Below are 19,876 nucleotides of genomic sequence, written 5' to 3' on the forward strand. Positions count from 1 at the left end.
CCATCTCGATGCCCAGTAACCTGAACACTGGTACCCTCTCCGCACTGGTCCCACCAATAATGAGTGGCTGGATGTCCACTTTTCCCTTTCTGAGGTCAATAATTATTTCTTTTGTTTTTTGAGGGTTGAGGAGCAGGTTATTAATTTTGCACCACTCTGTCAACTGCACCAAAGTCAAAGTCAAATTTATTTTAAGCAGCATCAGTCCCCTCGGTGCAGGCGGTGGGCCTCAGGCAGGAGCCAGCACCAGCACGACCCTCCGTGGCAACGGCACATCCAACCCCGGCATCAGCACATCCACCGGCAAGCCAGACCATCCCCCAGGTGCCTGCAGGTGCCTGTATCCAATCGTCTTGGGTGGAGACATGCAAAAAGATAGACAATACAGACTAAGTGGACATCAATTTAAACCACCATTGATTTAAATGTATATACCTCACGTGCCAGTGATGAGCATGTGGCTCCGACATGTGGCTAATCTATAGCAGCATAACTAAAGGGAGGGGTTCAGAGGTGACCACAGGCATGAGGGCTCACTGAGACATTGCTTTCCAGTCAAGTCATTGTCACAACTAGAGTGATGCCACGACACAGCTGGATGACAGCATCAACACCTCATTACCAGAAATCTCAACGTCTGGAGCCCCCCGAGCCCCTAAACATTACAAGGGGAATATTAGCTGAAGGCTTGATTAAATAGGTGAGTCTTAAGTCTAGATTTAAAGATTGGAACTGTGTCAGAATCTCGGATTGGAGCTGGAAGGCTATTCCATAATTGAGGGGCTTTAAAAGAGAAAGCTCTGCCTCCGGCTGTAGTCTTACAAATTTTTGGAACTAGGAGAAATCCAGCATTTTGGGAGCGCAAAGGGTGAGATGGGTTGTAGTGAGCAATGAGTTCACTCAGATATTGTGGGGCAAGACCAATTAACGCCTTATAGGTTAACAGAAGAACTTTAAATTCAATTGGATATATAATCGGGAGCCAGTGTAATGCCGCAAGAGTGGGACTAATATGATCGAATTTCCTAGCCTTAGTTAGGACTCTAGCTGCGGCATTTTGTACAAGTTGTAGCTTCTTTATGGACTGTTTAGAGCATCCAATTAGAAGACTATTACACTACCTCGTTCCTGTAGGCTTGCTCGCCCTCCCTGTCTGAGATGAGCCCGACCACTGTGGTATCATCTGCAAACTTGATGACCTTGTTGCTGTGGTGGGTGGCGATGCAGTCATATGTATAGAGGGTGTAGAGGAGTGGGCTAAACACACAGCCCTGCGGTGTCCCTGTGTTGAGAAAGAGAGCCGTGGAGATGTGAGGACCCAATCTGACCCTCTGTGAGTGGCCTGACAGGAAGTCCAGTATCCAGTTGCATACCTGTGATGGGAGTCCTAGATCTGACAGCGTGGATACCAGTCTATGTGGGAGGATGGCGTAACTCCCTAGCTGCTCCATGTGGGTCAGCGCAGTGTGTAGTGTTGTCGCTACAGCGTCCTCTGTGGATCTCTTTGCTCTGTAGGCAAATTGAAGAGGGTTCAGGTTGGCTGGCAGACAGGCACTGACATGACTCCGCACCAGCTTCTCGAAGCACTTCATAATGACAGATGTTAGTGCAACAGGGCGGAAGTCATTCAGATTATCTGTTTTTGATTTATACATACAGCCAATGAGTTGAAGTGACGAGGGAAAGAAAGACCTTCCCCTGGAGCAGAAACAGCAGGTCTGAATACATCTAGCCTGGGAAAAATCAGTCTTCTAAATCTCTGAAGCTTTCATTTTCAGGAATAAACCATAACCAAAGTCCAAACCTCTTAACAACAGGGCTGAATCAGTAATTTGATCAGAGCTGAACATCTAGAAATGGGAAGAGATGAAACTAACCGAACCGTCCGTAGGTCAAATGACTGCAAAGTGCTCTTCATACAAGCTCAACTGTTCAGGCAGTGTGCAAAGACCACATCGCTGCCAGATCTTCGTCAAGACGCCTCCATACTCTTCAGGCCACCGACGAGACGCACGGAGATGTGCGCTTTGATTCATTCAGTGCAGCCACTCAGAACATCAGCCCAAAACCGTCTGCCTTTCTGAAACATGCGAGATGTGCATGTGTATGAACAAACAGTGTAACATTTCCCATGCTTTGATCGTGCTAACTTGAACGTGAAAGGGCACTGTCCAAGAGATCCTCCAGTGAACCCGTGTCTTCCACTGGCTCCGCCTTCCTGCTTTCAGTGTCCAATCGAGGCGGCACTGGATGGAGTGACTTCTTGAAGCAGTTCTTTGGCGAGAATGTTCGTCACTGCATGGCCTGCTCGTCTCCGATTGGCTAAGAGAGCAAGAGAAAAAGACGAGGCACATACAGAGGTGAGAGAGTAACCTGTACAGCACGGACAATAAATCCGATTTACTCCGATTTCAGTACCATTTACTGCAGGCTGCAATGTTTTGAAATATTTGTTTGGCATAAACATTTGGTTCCTGGTAGACATTTCAGGATAACCTAAATGGGCAAGACGAGGGACATTTTACTCCCTTTAGTGAGTTAGTGTAAGCACAGGCGTAATTTTACTCTCTTTAGTGAGTTAGTGTAAGCACAGGCGTAATGTTACTCTCTTTAGTGAGTTAGTGTAAGCACAGGCGTAATTTTACTCTCTTTAGTGAGTTAGTGTAAGCACAGGCGTAATTTTACTCTCTAGAGATTTCATGGACTATGACTGCCTCCAGTGGTGAATGGTGAGAACTACATCAGAGCTCCAGACTCAAGCAAGCACATTCCCAGAGGACTCCCCCTTCTCCAGCGTCATGCAGACGCAGCAGGGCTCGTGTGTCATACCGCCGTTGATGTTGAGGATCTGGCCCGCATTGGTTCCCTTCTGACGCTCCTCCTTCTCCTTCTCCGCCTTCTCCCGTGCCAGCTTCGCCTTGTGCATCCTCTCCTCCGACTCCTTACGCTTCTTATTCTCACTCACAGCTTGCTGTAACGGACCACACACATGCACAAATATGCAACCGTACCAAAAAACAAAGAACTTTTTCACGTTTCTTCACTGAAAATCTTCCTGTCTATGCACTAGCATGTGGTCATTTTGCTTGTGCTTTGGTGCGTTTGTGTGTATGGATGTTTTATACGCAAAAGAAGGGAGCAGATGTCTGCGTTTATTACTATAAACAGCCCAGACAGACAGAATGGCCTAACCACACGCTGGCGTTCTCTCTCTCCCACACACACACTGTGGTATTTCAGAACTGCAATCAAACTACACTTAGCTCAGGAATGTCAATATCTACATCTGCACAGGAAGCGTTACAGCTCAGAACTGTACAAACCTTGTGGAAGAACAAACAGAACCATAATTGTCATACTGGGGTCATAAGAGTTGGTCAACGGTGACCTACGACCTTACCTGGAACATGTTCCTGAAGATGTTGAGGTCACCGAACAGCTTCTCGGGGGTCATCTTCTTGCTATCAAAGACCAGGTACTTGGCCAGGTCTTCGTATTGCTTGTTCATATTTTTGTGCATGAGTTCCAGCTTCTCAAACTGTTCTTGTGCGCTCACCACAAAACTGTAGGCCAAGTTAAAGAACAAACAAGGGCCAAGCACCACCTACACGTCACTACACTGGACAGAGGTCAGTGACACTACACACTATACTGGACAACAGTCAACTTCTACAACATGCCTTTATAATAGCCATCAACCTGATCAAGCCATCTAGTCAATAAGAAAAAAAATTTTAATAGTAGGGATAAAAGGCAAACAATAATAATTATTACAGTAATAATAATAATAGTCAAAATAGGCAAAAAAAAAGCTTTCCTTCATCCTTCATGTGCTTTGATTTAAATAAAAGTCATCCTGAAATGCTTCTTCTCTCAAATGAAACTACAGACACTGAACAATCACAATCCGAACAATCAAGCCGTTTCAAAACATATACTAGAAGGTTCCTGTCATTCACACAGCAGACGTCCGCTCAGTCATGCTGGCAGTCAGGGAAAGGATATTGTCATCTTCTCCACAAACATGTCCTTGTCATTCTGGGGCGGAGGGAACGTCTCTATGTCCTTCTCCAGACTCTTGATCTGCTTCCCCATTTGGTCCAGATCTTTCTGCAGGGCCTCTGCAAACACTGCAAAAAAACAGAGATGCTGACTTATTCCATTTCTCTGAAAAGACAGAAGACTACACAGTTTCGGCAACATTTTTTCTTTGTTATTTGCGGTGTCCTTGACATGGTTCTTTATGACAGATCTTTACATGTATGATTTACGTGCATGGTGCTACTTAGTGCTTTACTAATGTATAAGCATGAGTGCCAGAAGACTATGTACGAGTGTGTGTGTGTGTGTGTGTGTGTGTGTGTGTGTGTGTGTGTGTGTGTGTGTGTGTGTGTGTGTGTGTGTGTGTGTGTGTGCGCACCTCGGCTGGCCTTCTGCAGGTGGATAAGCTCATCAGTGAAGTGCATGACTTCAGGGTGCTTCTCCTGACACAGGTCTGCCAGGAAGTGCAGGAGAGTCTGCTTCTGATCTGCTGACTTAGTATCCCGTAGCTGCAGTAAAGAGGGGGGGGGGGGGTGTGAGCAGGGTGTGTTAATGCCTCTATAAACAACCATTAAGCAATAGGTACATTCACTGTATGCTGCATCATGCATACACACACAAGGCAGTGTGTGTGTGTGTGTGTGTGTGTGTGTGTGTATATAAGAGCGAGACACCTTGCACAGGTAGCTGATGCTGAAACCGAATGCATTGGCGTTACGGGATCCTGCGTTCATATAGTTGCCCATCAGCAGGATGATCTCCAGGAGGTTGGCAAAGTTCTTGCTCTGCCTCAGCTCCTCGCACGCTGCCGTCACGGCAACGATACCTGGCTTCATGCTGTTCACCTGCTCGTCAAACTGCAGGCGGAACAGGATGGCGGTGAGACGGGGCTTCAGTCTCTTCACTGAACTGATCTGGAGGACGGAGGACCAGAGAGATATCACACACACACACACACACACACACACACACACACACACACACACACACACACACACACACACACACACACACACAAGCTCATTCCTTCCAGCTTCACTTAGTGAAAACAGCACAAAGGTCTTCTGACACCTGTATTGCTCACTAGGGCCAGCGCCAACATTCTGTGACTTCATTAGATGGGCAATATTTGAAATTATTGTCTGAATGAAAATGCAAAACATACAATGAAGAGAATGTAACAGTGAAAAATGACAGGTATTTGGCACTGAACCAAAAATTAAAGACAGAGACGTGTGTGTGTGTGTGTGTGTGTGTGTGTGTGTGTGTGTGTGTGTGTGTGTGTGTGTGTGTGTGTGTGTGAGTGTGTGTGTGTGTGTGTGTGTGTGTGTGTGTGTGTGTACCCACCACTACTCCAAACTGTTCTGACTCTGCCAGGTCATTATATTCATCCTTCCGCTCTAATAATAGACTCAATTGTTCCTGATTAGGCAACAACTTCAGCAAACTCTGAAACACACACACATACACACACACACACACATACACACACACACACACACATGATCAGATACAAATGATACAGTAGCCAAAAACCTAGGCGTCATACTCGACTCTGACCTATCATTTGATAAATACATAGATAATGCTACTAGGATAGCTTCTCTACATCTCCACAACATTGCCAAGTTAAGAAATGCATTATCACAGGATGATGCAGAAAAATTGGTGCACGCCTTTGTTAGCTCCAGATTAGACTACTGTAACTCACTACTGTCAGGATGTTCAGATAGGAATCTAAATAAACTTCAAATAGTTCAAAATTCCGCAGCCAGAGTTCTGACCAGAACTACAAAATTTCAGCATATTAGACCAGTCCAATCAGCCCTGCATTGGCTCCCAGTTAAATTCCGTATTGATTTAAAAATTCTATTATTAACATATAAAGCACCAAAGTACCAAACAAACATGCACACCCACCTGCACCATGTTTTCAGTGAGCACCTTCTCGTTAACTTCTAGAATCACATTTTTGATCTCCTCATACGGCAGTCTGGTTGACCCCAGGAAAATAGCTGCTCCACACACACACACACACACACACACACACACACACACACACACACACACACACAATCAGACAAACCAGTAGCAGTTTCTTGTAAAGCATCAGCTCGATTCATTACAGTGAAATTACAATAACAGCAGGTAAGTGTTGGCTCGTTGCTATGGCCCATCTCTATGGCCCACAACACTGTTCATCAGCAGTCTGCCTGCACACGGGCAGGAAGGTGACAGATCAAAGGTCATGAACCCATACTCACAGAGGTTCTGGGAGGTTTTGGAGTCGAGAACCTTCAACTCCTTCACCTTCTTCTTCTGAGCTGCCTTTCCGTCCACTTTCTCCTGGTCTTTTATGGCTACATATGATGGAAGGAAAGAGAACATGAGGGAGAGAGCTGTTTGTGAGAGATGCAGATATTTTCTACTTTACAATCTGATATTTAAAACTGTAGCTAAAAAAGACTGATGATGGACAGAGGGGGGATGTGAGGTGATCTACTGAGATGATGATCAGACAGAGGGGGGTGTGAGGTGATCTACTGAGGAGATGATCAGACAGAGGGGGGATGTGAGGTGATCTACTGAGATGATGATCAGACAGAGGGGGGTGTGAGGTGATCTACTGAGGAGATGATCAGACAGAGGGGGGATGTGAGGTGATCTACTGAGGAGATCAGACAGAGGGGGATGTGAGGTGATATATTGAGAAGAGGCATACAAAACATGCCCACCAAGACAAACTAGTACATACGCACACACACACACACACACACACACACATACACACACAAAAGGTAATGACTCACTCTTGGTCTGGGAAGTGAAGGTGAGAGTGAGTTTGGAGAAGAGTTCTTTGCTCTCGAAGCGTTCCTCCTTCGCCTTGACCCAGATGCTGCTCTCAGACAGATCCTCAGGCCTGATCTACAGCCAACACCATCACAACACCATCACAACACCATCACTCCAACCGCACACCCCCCAACGCCTGTCCATCACTACAGCCCACAAATGAGTACATGTCCCCTCATACAAACGATCAGGATAGCAGCACTGACTCCTAGAAGTGAGAGCAGGAGAGGACCACCTGAAAACTGCAGGAGATTAGAGCCCAACACAGACACGACCTCACATACAGACTGCACACCAATGTCATGGTGAGAGGGGCTGAAGTGGGGTGTGGAGAGGGGGCTGAAACTTATTAAAGCCGATCATGGCTCCTCTGCACAAAGGACCAAAATGGGACAAAAGATCCAATACACTCTGGAAACAGCAGATGAGATAGCACTCCTCGCTCTAATCTCCCCACTCCACCTCTCTCTCTCCTCGCACTAATCTCCCCTCTCCGTGTGTCTCTCCTCGCTCTAATCTCCCCTCTCCGTGTGTCTCTCCTCGCTCTAATCTCCCCACTCCACCTCTCTCTCTCCTCGCACTAATCTCCCCTCTCCGTGTGTCTCTCCTCGCTCTAATCTCCCCTCTCCGTGTGTCTCTCCTCGCTCTAATCTCCCCTCTCCGCCTTTCTCTCTCCTCGCTCTAATCTCCCCTCTCTGTGTCTCTCTCTCCACTTGCAGATTAATTTTCAGATAATTAGACAAGTGTTAAATGTTTGAAGCTTTAATCAGGTTGTTTCAAGGACTGATCCCCCACCTCCTTGGTTTGTCCAACCATGACATTTTCAAAAAAAGCCATTAATGGTTTGAATGAGACACATGGAGAGAGAGAGGGAGAGGAGGAGACAGACAGAGGAGGAGAGAGAGAGAGAGAGTGACAGACTGATGAACTCATCTGCTGCCATTAAAGAACAGCTTAAGGCTATAGGGGGAGGTAGAAGGTTTTGATGTTTTAACTCTTGCATCAAGAGAACGAGCGAGAGAACAAGAGAGAGAGGAGGAGGAAAAAGCTGTAGGACTAATAATCACACATGGTTCATACACATACATGTAACATGTCAGAGTGTCATACACACACCCCCACGTCCCTGGACATACACACAGTTACGGCTACACAATACGGCCGTACCCGTTATATGGATTCCGACTGACCTGTACTTCTGTAATACACATATAGACCCGCCCACATACCCACACACGCACACACACACGCACACACACGCACCTTGCTCCAGTTGACTCGCTTGAGCTGCACCTCAGGCTTGTACTCCTTCTTGGGCTGGAGGCCGAAGGGGAGCTGTGGAGGTGCGGGGGCCCAGCCTCCAAACCCCCCGGGGGGAGGGGGAGGCATCCCAAGCATGCCGATTGGTGGAGGCGGAGGCATACCCGGACATGCTGGGGGCGGAGGTGGAGGTGGAGGCATGCCAGGACCACCGGGCAAAGGAGGTGGCGGCGGGGGCATCATACCTCCCTGCCCGGGTAAAGGTGGAGGTGGTGGGGGTACTGACATCCCTGGTAAAGGTGGAGGTGGGCGAGGCATGCCTGGTAGAGGAGGGGGTGGAGGTATGGCTGCTTGGCCAGGTAACGGAGGTGGAGGTGGGGGCGTGGCTTGGCCAGGTAATGGCGGGGGAGGCGGGGCCATAGGCAAAGCTGTTTGTCCAGGTAAGAGTGGAGGTGGGGGAGGCATGCCTGGTAGAGGAGGGGGTGGAGGTATGGGGGCTGTTGTGATTTTTGTCAGGAGTTCAGACTTGGCTTCCTCGAGATCCTTAGACAATTTCTCAATCTGAAATATATGTAGAGAGAAATAGCCAGAGAGACAGTTAGGGGGAGGGGGAGAGGGAGAATTATTACATCTCTGGTCATGAGGGAAACCAAGAAAGTCGTGGTGAACCCCTGCTGAAGACATGGCTGTGTTAGCACTCTACTCACCCCTTTCACAACATCAAATGTAGACGACAGCAAACCAGCAGCGTTACATTACTGTTACATTTTTTGTAACAGTCTTTTACATGATAGCTACATTATACTTACCTAAACAAATACCTAATCAGATAAACAGATGCCTAGAGAGAACCACAAACAACAGTGTTGTTTCTTAGAAGGAATAGTTTCAACTTCCAAATGTAGTTCAAGGACGCAGAACAAAAGAGATTCACATTACAAGCAATGCTCATTATACGGAAAACTGTTAATGTCGAACAGACAGAGGGGTGGAGAGAGAGGAGGTAGATATTACAGGTCCTGGCTGGAGTTGGAGAGACATGAATGGGGTTTAAATCCATGTCTCATTAGACGCATCATTGATTCATCCCCAAGTGGCCAGGGCTCATTAAAAAGGACCAGCCTGCTAATGACTCGTCGAGGAGAGAGAGCAAAAGGCAGAGGTAAAGCCAGAGTGTGTGGCAGAGCACCAGAGTGTGTTGCAGAGCACCAGAGTGTGTGGCAGAGCACCAGAGTGTGTGACAGAGCACCAGAGTGTGTGGCAGAGCACCAGAGTGTGTGACAGAGCACCAGAGTGTGTGGCAGAGCACCAGAGTGTGTGGCAGAGCACCAGAGTGTGTGACAGAGCACCAGAGTGTGTTGTAGAGCACCAGAGTGCGCGAGAGAAGGAGCAAGATTGAGGAAGAAGAGCGCAGGAGCTCTTGGCTGGCTTCTCCAGCACATGCCACTGTTTGAAGTGCGTCAGTGGGAGGAAGCAGTTCACAGGCACCAGGGTGAAGAGGACAGGACTGAGAACACCTCTCGCTCCTGCACGGGTCCAGATGCTGACAGGCCTCTCTGAAGGCTGCTGGTGTGTGTTCCACATTAACAGCAGGTTGAGAGGAGGCGCTTGTGTTAAACTCAGTAGTTCTTCTCTCTGCCTGCAACTCGTTCCCACACATCCACACCCCCTACCTCTGTACTCCACACACACACACACACACACACACACCTCCACACCCCCTACCTCTGTACTCCACACCCACACACACACACACACACACACATACACACCCACACCCCCTACCTCTGTACTCCACACCCCCCCCCACACACACACACACACCCACACCTCCACACCCCCTACCTTTGTACTCCACACCCACACACACAGAGTGTAATTGTAGAGTGTGAGAGAGGAAGTCTTGCTGGGAGGGATTAGGAGAGAGTCCGTCACAGAGTGGAAGAGGAAATCTCCTGTCTGCTCCCATCTCTCCTCGCAAATTACACATCTGCCAGCTCACACGGGGCGCGCGTGTGTGTGTGTGTCTGTGTGTGTGTGTGTGTGTGTGTGTGTGTGTGGTGCCGGGGGTGTATGTGAGCTTAGAGCTGGTATGCTGAGAAAGTTTGATTATATGTAAAATATTCAGCAGTGTTGAAATGTGATGGGTGAGCATGTGACCTTAGAAATGTGAGATGTCTATGTGCATGTGCAAGCCGTGTGTGTGTGTGTGTGTGTGTGCGTGCGTGCGTGCGTGCGTGCGTGCGTGCGTGCGTGTGTGTGTGTGTGTGTGTTTACCTTCTTCTCTAGCTCTATGACCTTGGCCTCACTGATCTCCACTTTAGTTTTATCCACCATATTATCTAGAGGAGAAGGGGAAACAAAGTTAGTGAGAGAAGATGTGTGTGTGTGTGTGTGTGAAAGACACAGAGAGAGAGAGAGAGAGAGAGAGAGAGAGAGAGGGAGAGAGAGAGAGAGAGGGAGAGAGAGGGAAAGATCTGAGATCTAAATCTGTGATAAACCGCATTCAAAGATTTTTTAAATATATAATACAGAAATCTAAAAAAAGGCAGAGAAAGTGCTAGATTTTCAGCTTGACCCAGGGGGGAAGGGGAGGGAGGCTCTGGAGGTGAAGAGCCAATAGGAGCAGCTTAAGGAGAGAATATGTTAATGAGTGAGCACAGGTGGCACTGCGAGCCCGAGGCAGAGAGAACGCATGAGGAAGGCCTGTTCTTCATCCTCCTGGGCACACACACATCGTGGAGAAGGGACACCAGAAATGAGAGCAAAGGAAGACAAACAGAGAGACAGACAAGCAGCTACAGACTGTTTAAAGAGGGAAAAAAGGAAAGAACCCAGAAAATACAAAAAAAAAACCCAAAAAACTAAATGGGACAGAAACCCAATGACAGCAGAGAGAGGGGGGAAGCCCAAGAGTGTGTGGAGTTCAAAAGAGATCTTTAAATAACAGCAGCAGGGCAGAACAAGGCACGACCTTCCTCTCATCAGCAGTGGACAAAACACACATTTAACATGTCCCTGCAGCATAAAACACCACAGAGTTGCGCACGCACACACACACCACACACATTCTCCACCCAAAGAGGAGTGTGCACTCACAGCTTTTCCTTTACACAGCGCTCTGAGACCGGCCATTTACTGAGCCAGCAGGCAAGTAAACATGAGCAGCTGAGTACATGAGACAAACCTGAACGCTCGGCAGCCAAACACAGAGCTGGTCACCTGAGCGGAGAGTAGGAGAAGTGGCTGGCACCAACAGTCCAACCAACACACTCCACTAACATTGAGGGAAACGCGTTCAGTGTCAAAATGCAGTGGTGAAGTCTTGACACAATCTTTGTGTAAGAAACTGCATCTAAAATGGAGGTGTTGAGGTACTAGATAGCTGCTCACCCCCTTTGAACCCATGTCTCTGGACTCTATACTGCCACACTGTGGACAGAACGGGATTTGCAGCACTGCGAGAATGCAGCCCGTGTGTACGTGTGTGTAGGAAGAAATTGTGATGTAGAAAAGTGCTGCTGTTGGGTGTGTGTGTGTGTTACCAATAAGTCCTTCAATGTCCATTTGGATGTTTCTGCATTTGAAGTCAGGATCACAGCCATTTCTGCGGAGGACTATCTGAGCTACACACTCATCAATAACCTTATAGTACTGTGGCCTGAGAGAGAGAGAGAGAGAGAGAGAGAGAGAGGTGTGTGTGTGTGTGTGTGTGTGAGAGAGAGAGAGAGATAGAGAGAGAGAGAGAGAGAGACAGACAGACAAGAAGATAATCATTAATATTGGAGGTATGGTTTTAGGCTGACATCCTAAAACCATTTACAATCTCCCTCTCTGCCCCCCAACTCTCTCTCACACATACACACTTCCTCCTGTTCGCTTCCTCAGTGAAATCACACAGAGGGAAAGTGTGTGTGTGTGTGTGTGATCCCAACCTAATGTGTGAGGGGGCTGGTTTGTGAATGTTTAGAACACATTTATATTTATGGCATTTGGCAGACGCCCTTATCCAGAGCGACTTACATTTTTATCTCATTTTTATACAAGTGAGCAATTGAGGGTTAAGGGCTTTGCTCAGGGGCACCTCAGTCATGGCATCAGGCCTGGGGATCGAACCCACGACCCTCCGGTCACAAGACCAGTTCCCTAACCACCACGCCATGACTGCCCCCATAAGAATAAAAATGTCCTATATAGGAAAAACCCTCAGAAAAAGAGCAGCAAGCTACTTTATCAGGACCAGCAGAACCGTCCTGCTAAGGTCAAGTGTTCAAAACAAAACATGCGGTTCACGTGTTCATGATTCATTTTGGTTCCTGAGCTTATCGTTAGGTTTAAGAAACTCAAATCGTATACAAATAATTCACATATACACACAATACACAACTAACCTATACAAAACACATCCAAACTAACACAAGCCCATCCCTGTGTTTCTGTGAAGACCATGAGTGAGTGAACATTTCAAGACGGCCAGTGATGCTTCTGTCCATCAATCTCTGCACTTCTCTCCCTCCATGTTGTGATCTTCTTTCCACTCATCATCTCTCCCTTCCCCCCTGCCTCCCTCTCTCCCCCCTTTCTTCTCCACCTCACTCTCTCTCCCCGTCAGTCAGCAGCACTAGTGCTCATTGGTCTCCCGTGACCCCGCCCCCCTGCTTCACTCTGCCTTGGGCAGTATCACTTCCTCTTCCTCATTCATCACCACTTCTTCCATTTCTCCCTCATCCTTCCACCTGGCACTTCCATGTGGTCCCTCATCAGTCTCCACATACACCCCATCATTCTCTTTTCCATCCCAACACACTAAACAGGTCTCAAGGAAGGTCGCTGTGAGGGGTCAGAGGTCATACCTAATCATGCAGTCGTTGCGCACCAGCAGCAGGTGCTGCATGAGGGACAGGAAGTGACCTTCTGCTTTAGAATCCTTCAGTGTGTTCAGAAGCATCTGGAACACCTCCGATATGTCAGTAAACACCACGCTGTTAAGGATCTTCACACCGATTCATGCACACATGCAACAGCACCATGTCAGAGATGGCCATGAAATGTTCGGACGTCTTTTACATGACAATGTCCTGTTATGTGACCTATTAGTGTATATTATAAGCGTCTATTATAAGCCATTTATATGTTAAGACAAAGATGATTAATTCAGTAGGTGTCTTTGCACCTCCTGGTGGCTGAAGAGCAGAACTACGCTACTGCCTAAACCAATAACAATTCAAGCTTCACCTGAAAACTTTTTTACTACATAGCAAACTAAGATAGTAGGGTAATAGAAGCTCTGTTGGTGCCCCAGTGGAGGGGGAAGTCACGGGTGAAAGGATATTCCATCTCAACGCGCATGTCATAGAGACGGGAGCGAAGGACTTCAGAGTCTTTGTTGGCCTGCTCATCGAAGACCTGCAGCTGCACGCGTAGCTCCTCGTTCTCAATGACCCTCACCTCCTACTCAGGACACACACACACACACACACACACACACACACATATTATTTTCTTCTCATGTTTTCTTTAAGTGAGAAAAAAATTAATAAATGCCAAAGAAAAACTTGTGAGCAATTATCATAAAGGCTGGCTAGCTGGAACTTTTGACAGACAACTTGATGCACTGTGTGTATAAGCCCTTGTAAATGACCCTAACCCTTAGCTAATGGCCTTCACACTAGCGCTCATTTTCTCAATCTGTTATTTATGTAGCATATCCACAAGGCCCTTGCATCTGCGTAGGCGTCTGTAAGATCTTATAATGAATGGCTTTGTCTCAAGACTTGTATGTGCTTGTGTTGGTCAACTCACAGCCAGTAGGTCCCTCAGTCCCAGTCTCATGAGCTCTGAGCGTATGTGGATCCTGAAGTCCAACTCCTCTCCTCTGATGATCAGGGCGTTGATCAGCTGCATGCAGCCCCCCTGGGAGACGCACGCACACACGAAAAGGAAATTGTAAGTCAATTCTCACATAATGGAAAAAACAAATTCAGCGCTCTATAGCAAACCCTCAACACAGAGGAAAGAGAAAAGACATCTCCAGTTGCTAGGGTGACTGTCTATGGAAGATATGTAAGCCATGCAAACAAACATGCAGGTGTGTGTTTGTGTGTGTGTGTGTGTGTGTGTGTGTGTGTGTGTGTATGTGTGTGTGTGTATGTGTGTGTGTGTATGTGTGTGTGTGTGTGTGTGTGTGTGTGTGTGTGTTTGTGTGTGTGTGTGTGTGTGTGTGTGTGTGTGTGTGTGTGTGTGTGTGTGTGTGTGTGTCTGTGTGTTTGTGTGTGTGTGTGTTACTTTGAGAGGGATGTTGGTCTTCTGCATGCCCGACAGCAGGGGCTGGAATCTCTCCATCTCCCTCTCCACACCAAGCTCAGTTATGGACTCCAGCACACGCTCATGACTGAAATACAAGGCACATACAAAGTTGAACAAACTCACATGCATGCAGATGCCTGCCTTCACACACACACAGCTAACACACAACACGGAAAGTAAAAGGTATACTGGGAGACACTATAAAAGTTAGCAATGTTAACCATATCTCTCTCTCTCTCTCACACACACACACACACACACACACACACTCACAAGTTGTCGGTGTGCTCCAGGATACAGATGGCCGACAGCAGTCTGACAGCGTCCACCATCATGTCTGGGATGAGAGGGTTGGCAGCTCGGACCAGGAGGGCGATCCCATCGGCTGAGGCCAGCATGGCTTTCAGACCGAACTGAAACACAGCAGCACAGACTGAACACTAATACAGGCCCCTACCGTACGAGACTGAACACTAATACAGGCCCCTACCGTACGAGACTGAACACTAATACAGGCCCCTACCGTACGAGACTGACCACTAATACAGGCCCCTACCGTACGAGACTGAACACCAATACAGGCCCCTACCGTACAAGACTGAACACTAATACAGGCCCCTACCGTACGAGACTGAACACTAATACAGGTCCCTACCGTACGAGACTGACCACTAATACAGGCCCCTACCGTACGAGACTGAACACCAATACAGGCCCCTACCGTACGAGACTGAACACTAAAACTGATGACCCACTGTACGAGACTGAACACTAATACTGTCTGGCCCCCTACCATACGAGACTGAACACTAATACTGTCTGGCCCCCTACCATACGAGACTGAACACTAATACTGTCTGGCCTCCTACTGTACGAGACTGAACACTAATACTGTCTGGCCCCCTACCATACGAGACTGAACACTAATACTGTCTGGCCCCCTACCGTACGAGACTGAACACTAATACGGGCCCCTACCGTACGAGACTGAACACTAATACGGGCCCCTACCGTACGAGACTGAACACTAATACGGGCCCCTACTGTACGAGACTGAACACTAATACTGCCTGGCCCCCTACCATACGAGACTGAACACTAATACTGCCTGGCCCCCTACCATACGAGACTGAACACTAATACGGGCCCCTACTGTACGAGACTGAACACTAATACTGCCTGGCCCCCTACCATACGAGACTGAACACTAATACGGGCCCCTACCGTACGAGACTAAACACTAATACGGGCCCCTACCATTCGAGACTGAACACTAATACTGCCTGGCCCCCTACCATACGAGACTGAACACTAATACGGGCCCCTACCGTACGAGACTGAACACTAATACGGGCCCCTACCATACGAGACTGAACACCAATACAGGCCCCTACCGTACGAAACTGAACACTAATACGGGCCCCTACCGTACAAGACTGAACATTAATACTGCCTGGCCCCCTACCATACGAGACTGAACACTAGCGGCGGGTTGTGATCTGTGATCGGTGGGGTTGGAGCCCCAGACTCCCTCACCTCGTTGTTCATGAAGGCTTTTAGGCAGCGGATGATCTCATGCTGACACTTCACGCCCACGCTGCTGCTGCTGGCACACACAGATGGAGACAGAGTCAGTGAGCCATCCAGAAACAGCACACACTACCCATCATCATGAACCGCTAATTACCAACAGTGTGTGTGCATGTACACTTGGGCCTTACGTATATTCCTCTTTCTCTTCTTGAAGTATCCTCAGGAAGCTGAGCAGCAGCTCCAACCCCTCTTCTCCAAACGTCTGCACCCAGCTAGAAGACAGCAGTGCCACAGTTAACACGGACCGCGTGCGGGGCACCAGGAGATGGGCCACGCGTGTGTGAGGGTGCGACATACTCCGTGTGTATGGATTTTACCTGACGGGGTTGTTGTTAAGGGAGACACGCAGAGATTCGAGGCAGGACAGCAGCTGTGTGTCTCGGGGTTCAGTCTTCAGCTCCTGGATGTACATCATAGCAGACCTGGAGCTCTCCTTCTGACTCCTTCCCTGTGTGCATGCACACACACACACACACACACACACACACACACACACACACATACACAGGTCATCATATATGCCTATTTCAGCCTGTTATCCATCTATATCTGAGCATTCTGCATGTTATTTATGCAATATTATACAAAAATAAAATAAAAGATAGAGTTGGATTCCTGTGGCCAATGCTGGAGTTGACAAGATTACCAGTTAACTGTTGGCCAACTGAGCTGAGACGTTAGTAAACTAGCTGGCCACAACAGTCTGAGAATATAGAGCAATGGGAGTGTTAACACATCGAAAATGTTATGATGACTACCTGCATGAGAAATTATTATGAAAATGATTATAAAAATTATCACCTTAGAATCTGGCTAAAATTAGATAACTTGGTAGAAATTTAAGGTATCTAAAAATCAACAGTCTTCATATTAGGGTTTACATGTTAATGACCCAAAATGCTGCCTATGCAGACACGAAGCCATATACAATGTTAGATCCTTTAGAGACGATTGACTACCCCTGTGCTTTTGAGATGACCTTGTCAGGTATTCTAGCAAGCACATCCAGCTTGTAAGCTGGTACAGGTTTCATGAGATTATAGCACTTCAGTTTTTGTAACCCAGCCCAGAACAAACCCTTCAGTCACCCAGGCTCAATCTGGAACTACACCCTATGTCAGTCACCGCGTACACACAATTCACCTGCACGTTCACCACAAGGGGGCAGCAGGTTCTACATCAGATCAACATCTGCTAGAGTTCACATGGAATAAAGGTGGAGGTGTGTGTGCACGCTCCTTACAGCATTGGAGGTACGGAGGTACTGAGAGACCATCTCTCTCTTGATTGAGATGTCCTTCTCTCTCAGAGGCTGCTGCTTCTCCGCATTCAGATTCAGATCAACCTGGAGAGACAGGGAGAAGATAAACGAGAGAGAACCAACGGAAAGAGCCAGAAAGTGTGTGTATGTGTGTGTGTGTAAGAGAGAGAGAGAGAAGAGTTTTTTTTATTTTTTTGCTTTTCCCTTGGGTCACCCCCTGGGTTTCTTTGATCTTTCCACATATGTCAGTTAGCTGTTTTACCTCCCTATTGTTATTGTCACACACACACACACACACACACACACACACACACACACGCACGCCCTTCCCTCACCAGCATCGGCTCGAAGAGCTCCAGGATGTACCCATCGGGGTGGTCCATTAAGGTGGGCATGCCGGAGATCTTGTACTGGGCAGCAGATGAGTGTCTGTGGCTCGGGACACTGGGCTTCTCCTTCACCTTCTTTTTCCTCATGCTGGTGAAACGCTCCAACTGCCATGGGGTTAAAGGCCAAGAGGTCAGTGCCAGATTTCAGACTGAGCAGCACTTCTGCTGAGCCTGCTTCGTGTGGTTGGTGGTGGAGCAACTGCACCTTCCAACACAGTTCCTCCACTCACATGCCTGTGCCTCACTGTCGGGGCATATTAACTTAATAGGCCTATCTATCTACATATTTTTCACAAGAACGTATGGCTAGCTCTGACAGTGTTCAACGCAAGCTGTAGCGAACGGCAGTAACTTTATTTTACCGCAAAATATGAAAACGATTGAAACCATCGTTAAATACTCACCCAATTAAATCCACTGGGTAATGTAGGATCTGGTAAATGTAGACGTGAATGTAGATAGCACTATGTCCTGCTTCACGTCCCGCTTAGCAATAACTGAATAACATGAACGTTCGTATGATTGGAACGCAATTTGGCCTCTATGACGCCACAGACGGCCATCATTGAAATTGCCGATTTTGGAAGTGCTATGTTTGCTTATCAATTCAATATGATCATATATATGTATATATATATATATATATATATATATATATATATATATATATATATATATATATATATATATATATATATATATATATATATTATATGTATATATATTTTGTACAGAAAATATATGTGTGTGTGTGTGTGTAATTATTATTATTATTATTATTAATATTATTAACATTTTACTGAGGTCGGTTGAAATGATCTTTTGAAAACCTGAGCGATTAAAAACAATGCCCTGTAATGCGCCACCACCTCACACACACCCGACCTCTCTCTTCCTTTAACACCAGATGCGCTGCAGCAGCAGTTCAGTTCAGCGAGGTGAAGGAAGCGTCTTCAGCACAGCACGCATGGTCACAGATAGACTTCTTCTCCCGTCCCCACCAGCCAGGTCACATACACATCAAGTCAAATAGTACCGTTTGCCCTCTAAGCCCAACGTGAAATCATTTTCTTGTGCAGTAAAATGTCTCATACAGCACCAAACTACTAAGCATTTTTAGCCGACTGGTCACCATAAACTAGTCGCTCTAGCCCAAATCAATGATAGATAACGCGAGGACGACCACATACAAATAATTAAGGTAGAGTTTGCAAATCTATGTGTTAAGCTGAACGTCTTCTGTTGTATAGGTTTTGTTAGACAACATAAATTAACACATTCATTTGTGAAAGAAGAAACGAGAAGTTACCCATTACCTGTGAAAAATGCATCTGCATTCTTGTAATGACAACACTCAGTAGCCTATAACTCCTTCTCGTACTTTTTGGTCTTTTTACTGTCTTAATTGTAGGTCTATGTTGATTTACTAATTGCAAAATATATGCAACAAGACAAGGCCTGCAGACAGTGGAGGGTAAACAGAAGTTAACTGAAGGATATGACTGTATATAGTTAATATTGGATATGAATTTTATCAGTTGGCTGCGTGACTTTTTTCCACTGACAACTCACGTTTAGAGAATGTTACAAATAAAAGTCAAATTTCATTCAACATGTGCTTGTAATTTTTTAATAATGAAGTGTTCCACGTGCGCTAAAAAGGACAACTGGGATTTTAGTTCTTTCACCTTTCTCCATCTCAGCTCGCTTTTCGGAGGAAAGTCAATGTCATAGTTTTTATGAACAGTCCGAAAATGCCGCTCCACGTTTCCCTTGTTTAGAATAGCAATGGCACACTGACAGATGAGGCAAACGCACTTAGAATATGACATAGTGAATATGACATAGTGAAATATAGTGAATATGACATAGTGAAACAAATCCTCCTCCCGTTCTGTATGAAGTAGGTTTGAGGCTTCTTACTCGGACCAGGTACGGCACTCATTTTTATACCCTTTGTTGTATTTAGTTTAAATAAATTGGAGGCTAGCTACGCTGCAAAGTAACTGAACAAGTTAGCGCGGTTTAACGCGCATGCGTAGGTTGTCAGCAGTTCAGACGTCAGATCGGCTACCCTGTATGTCAATCAAAATACAGCCGTCAGTGCAGATGGATGATAGCCTGTCAATTATTCACTACTTTTTAATGTCATGCGATCTAGTCACTTCCTTCG

The 19,876-nt window shown here is 46.8% G+C and overlaps 1 protein-coding gene across 3 annotated transcripts; it reads right to left on the reverse strand.

Moving 5' to 3' along the window:
* Window positions 1-164: 164 nt before the first annotated feature.
* LOC143528337 (protein diaphanous homolog 1-like) lies at window positions 165-18,259 on the reverse strand. Of its 3 annotated transcripts, none has more exons than XM_077024035.1 (28): window positions 18,108-18,259; window positions 17,650-17,808; window positions 17,297-17,398; window positions 16,371-16,501; window positions 16,182-16,265; window positions 15,997-16,063; window positions 14,734-14,873; window positions 14,440-14,545; window positions 13,957-14,067; window positions 13,487-13,605; window positions 13,008-13,124; window positions 11,700-11,815; window positions 10,432-10,496; window positions 8,158-8,715; window positions 6,852-6,966; window positions 6,306-6,401; window positions 5,962-6,056; window positions 5,389-5,490; window positions 4,716-4,955; window positions 4,421-4,550; window positions 4,005-4,130; window positions 3,401-3,564; window positions 2,830-2,971; window positions 1,878-2,322; window positions 1,658-1,733; window positions 1,374-1,509; window positions 1,122-1,282; window positions 165-352 (listed from the first exon to the last, which is right to left on the reverse strand). In XM_077024035.1, exons 2-24 carry the CDS (start codon window positions 17,788-17,790, stop codon window positions 2,225-2,227), a joined length of 3,165 nt encoding a protein of 1,054 aa, XP_076880150.1. In that variant the 5' UTR covers window positions 17,791-17,808; window positions 18,108-18,259; the 3' UTR covers window positions 165-352; window positions 1,122-1,282; window positions 1,374-1,509; window positions 1,658-1,733; window positions 1,878-2,224. The 3 variants fall into 3 exon arrangements, with proteins under 3 accessions (XP_076880150.1, XP_076880148.1, XP_076880149.1); XM_077024033.1 differs by having other exon boundaries at window positions 15,997-16,066; XM_077024034.1 differs by lacking the exon at window positions 1,658-1,733 and having other exon boundaries at window positions 15,997-16,066.
* Between the last annotated feature and the right edge of the window lie 1,617 nt (window positions 18,260-19,876).

The sequence above is a fragment of the Brachyhypopomus gauderio genome, chromosome 12, assembly GCF_052324685.1.
Source record: "Brachyhypopomus gauderio isolate BG-103 chromosome 12, BGAUD_0.2, whole genome shotgun sequence".
NCBI classification, from domain to species: domain Eukaryota; kingdom Metazoa; phylum Chordata; class Actinopteri; order Gymnotiformes; family Hypopomidae; genus Brachyhypopomus; species Brachyhypopomus gauderio.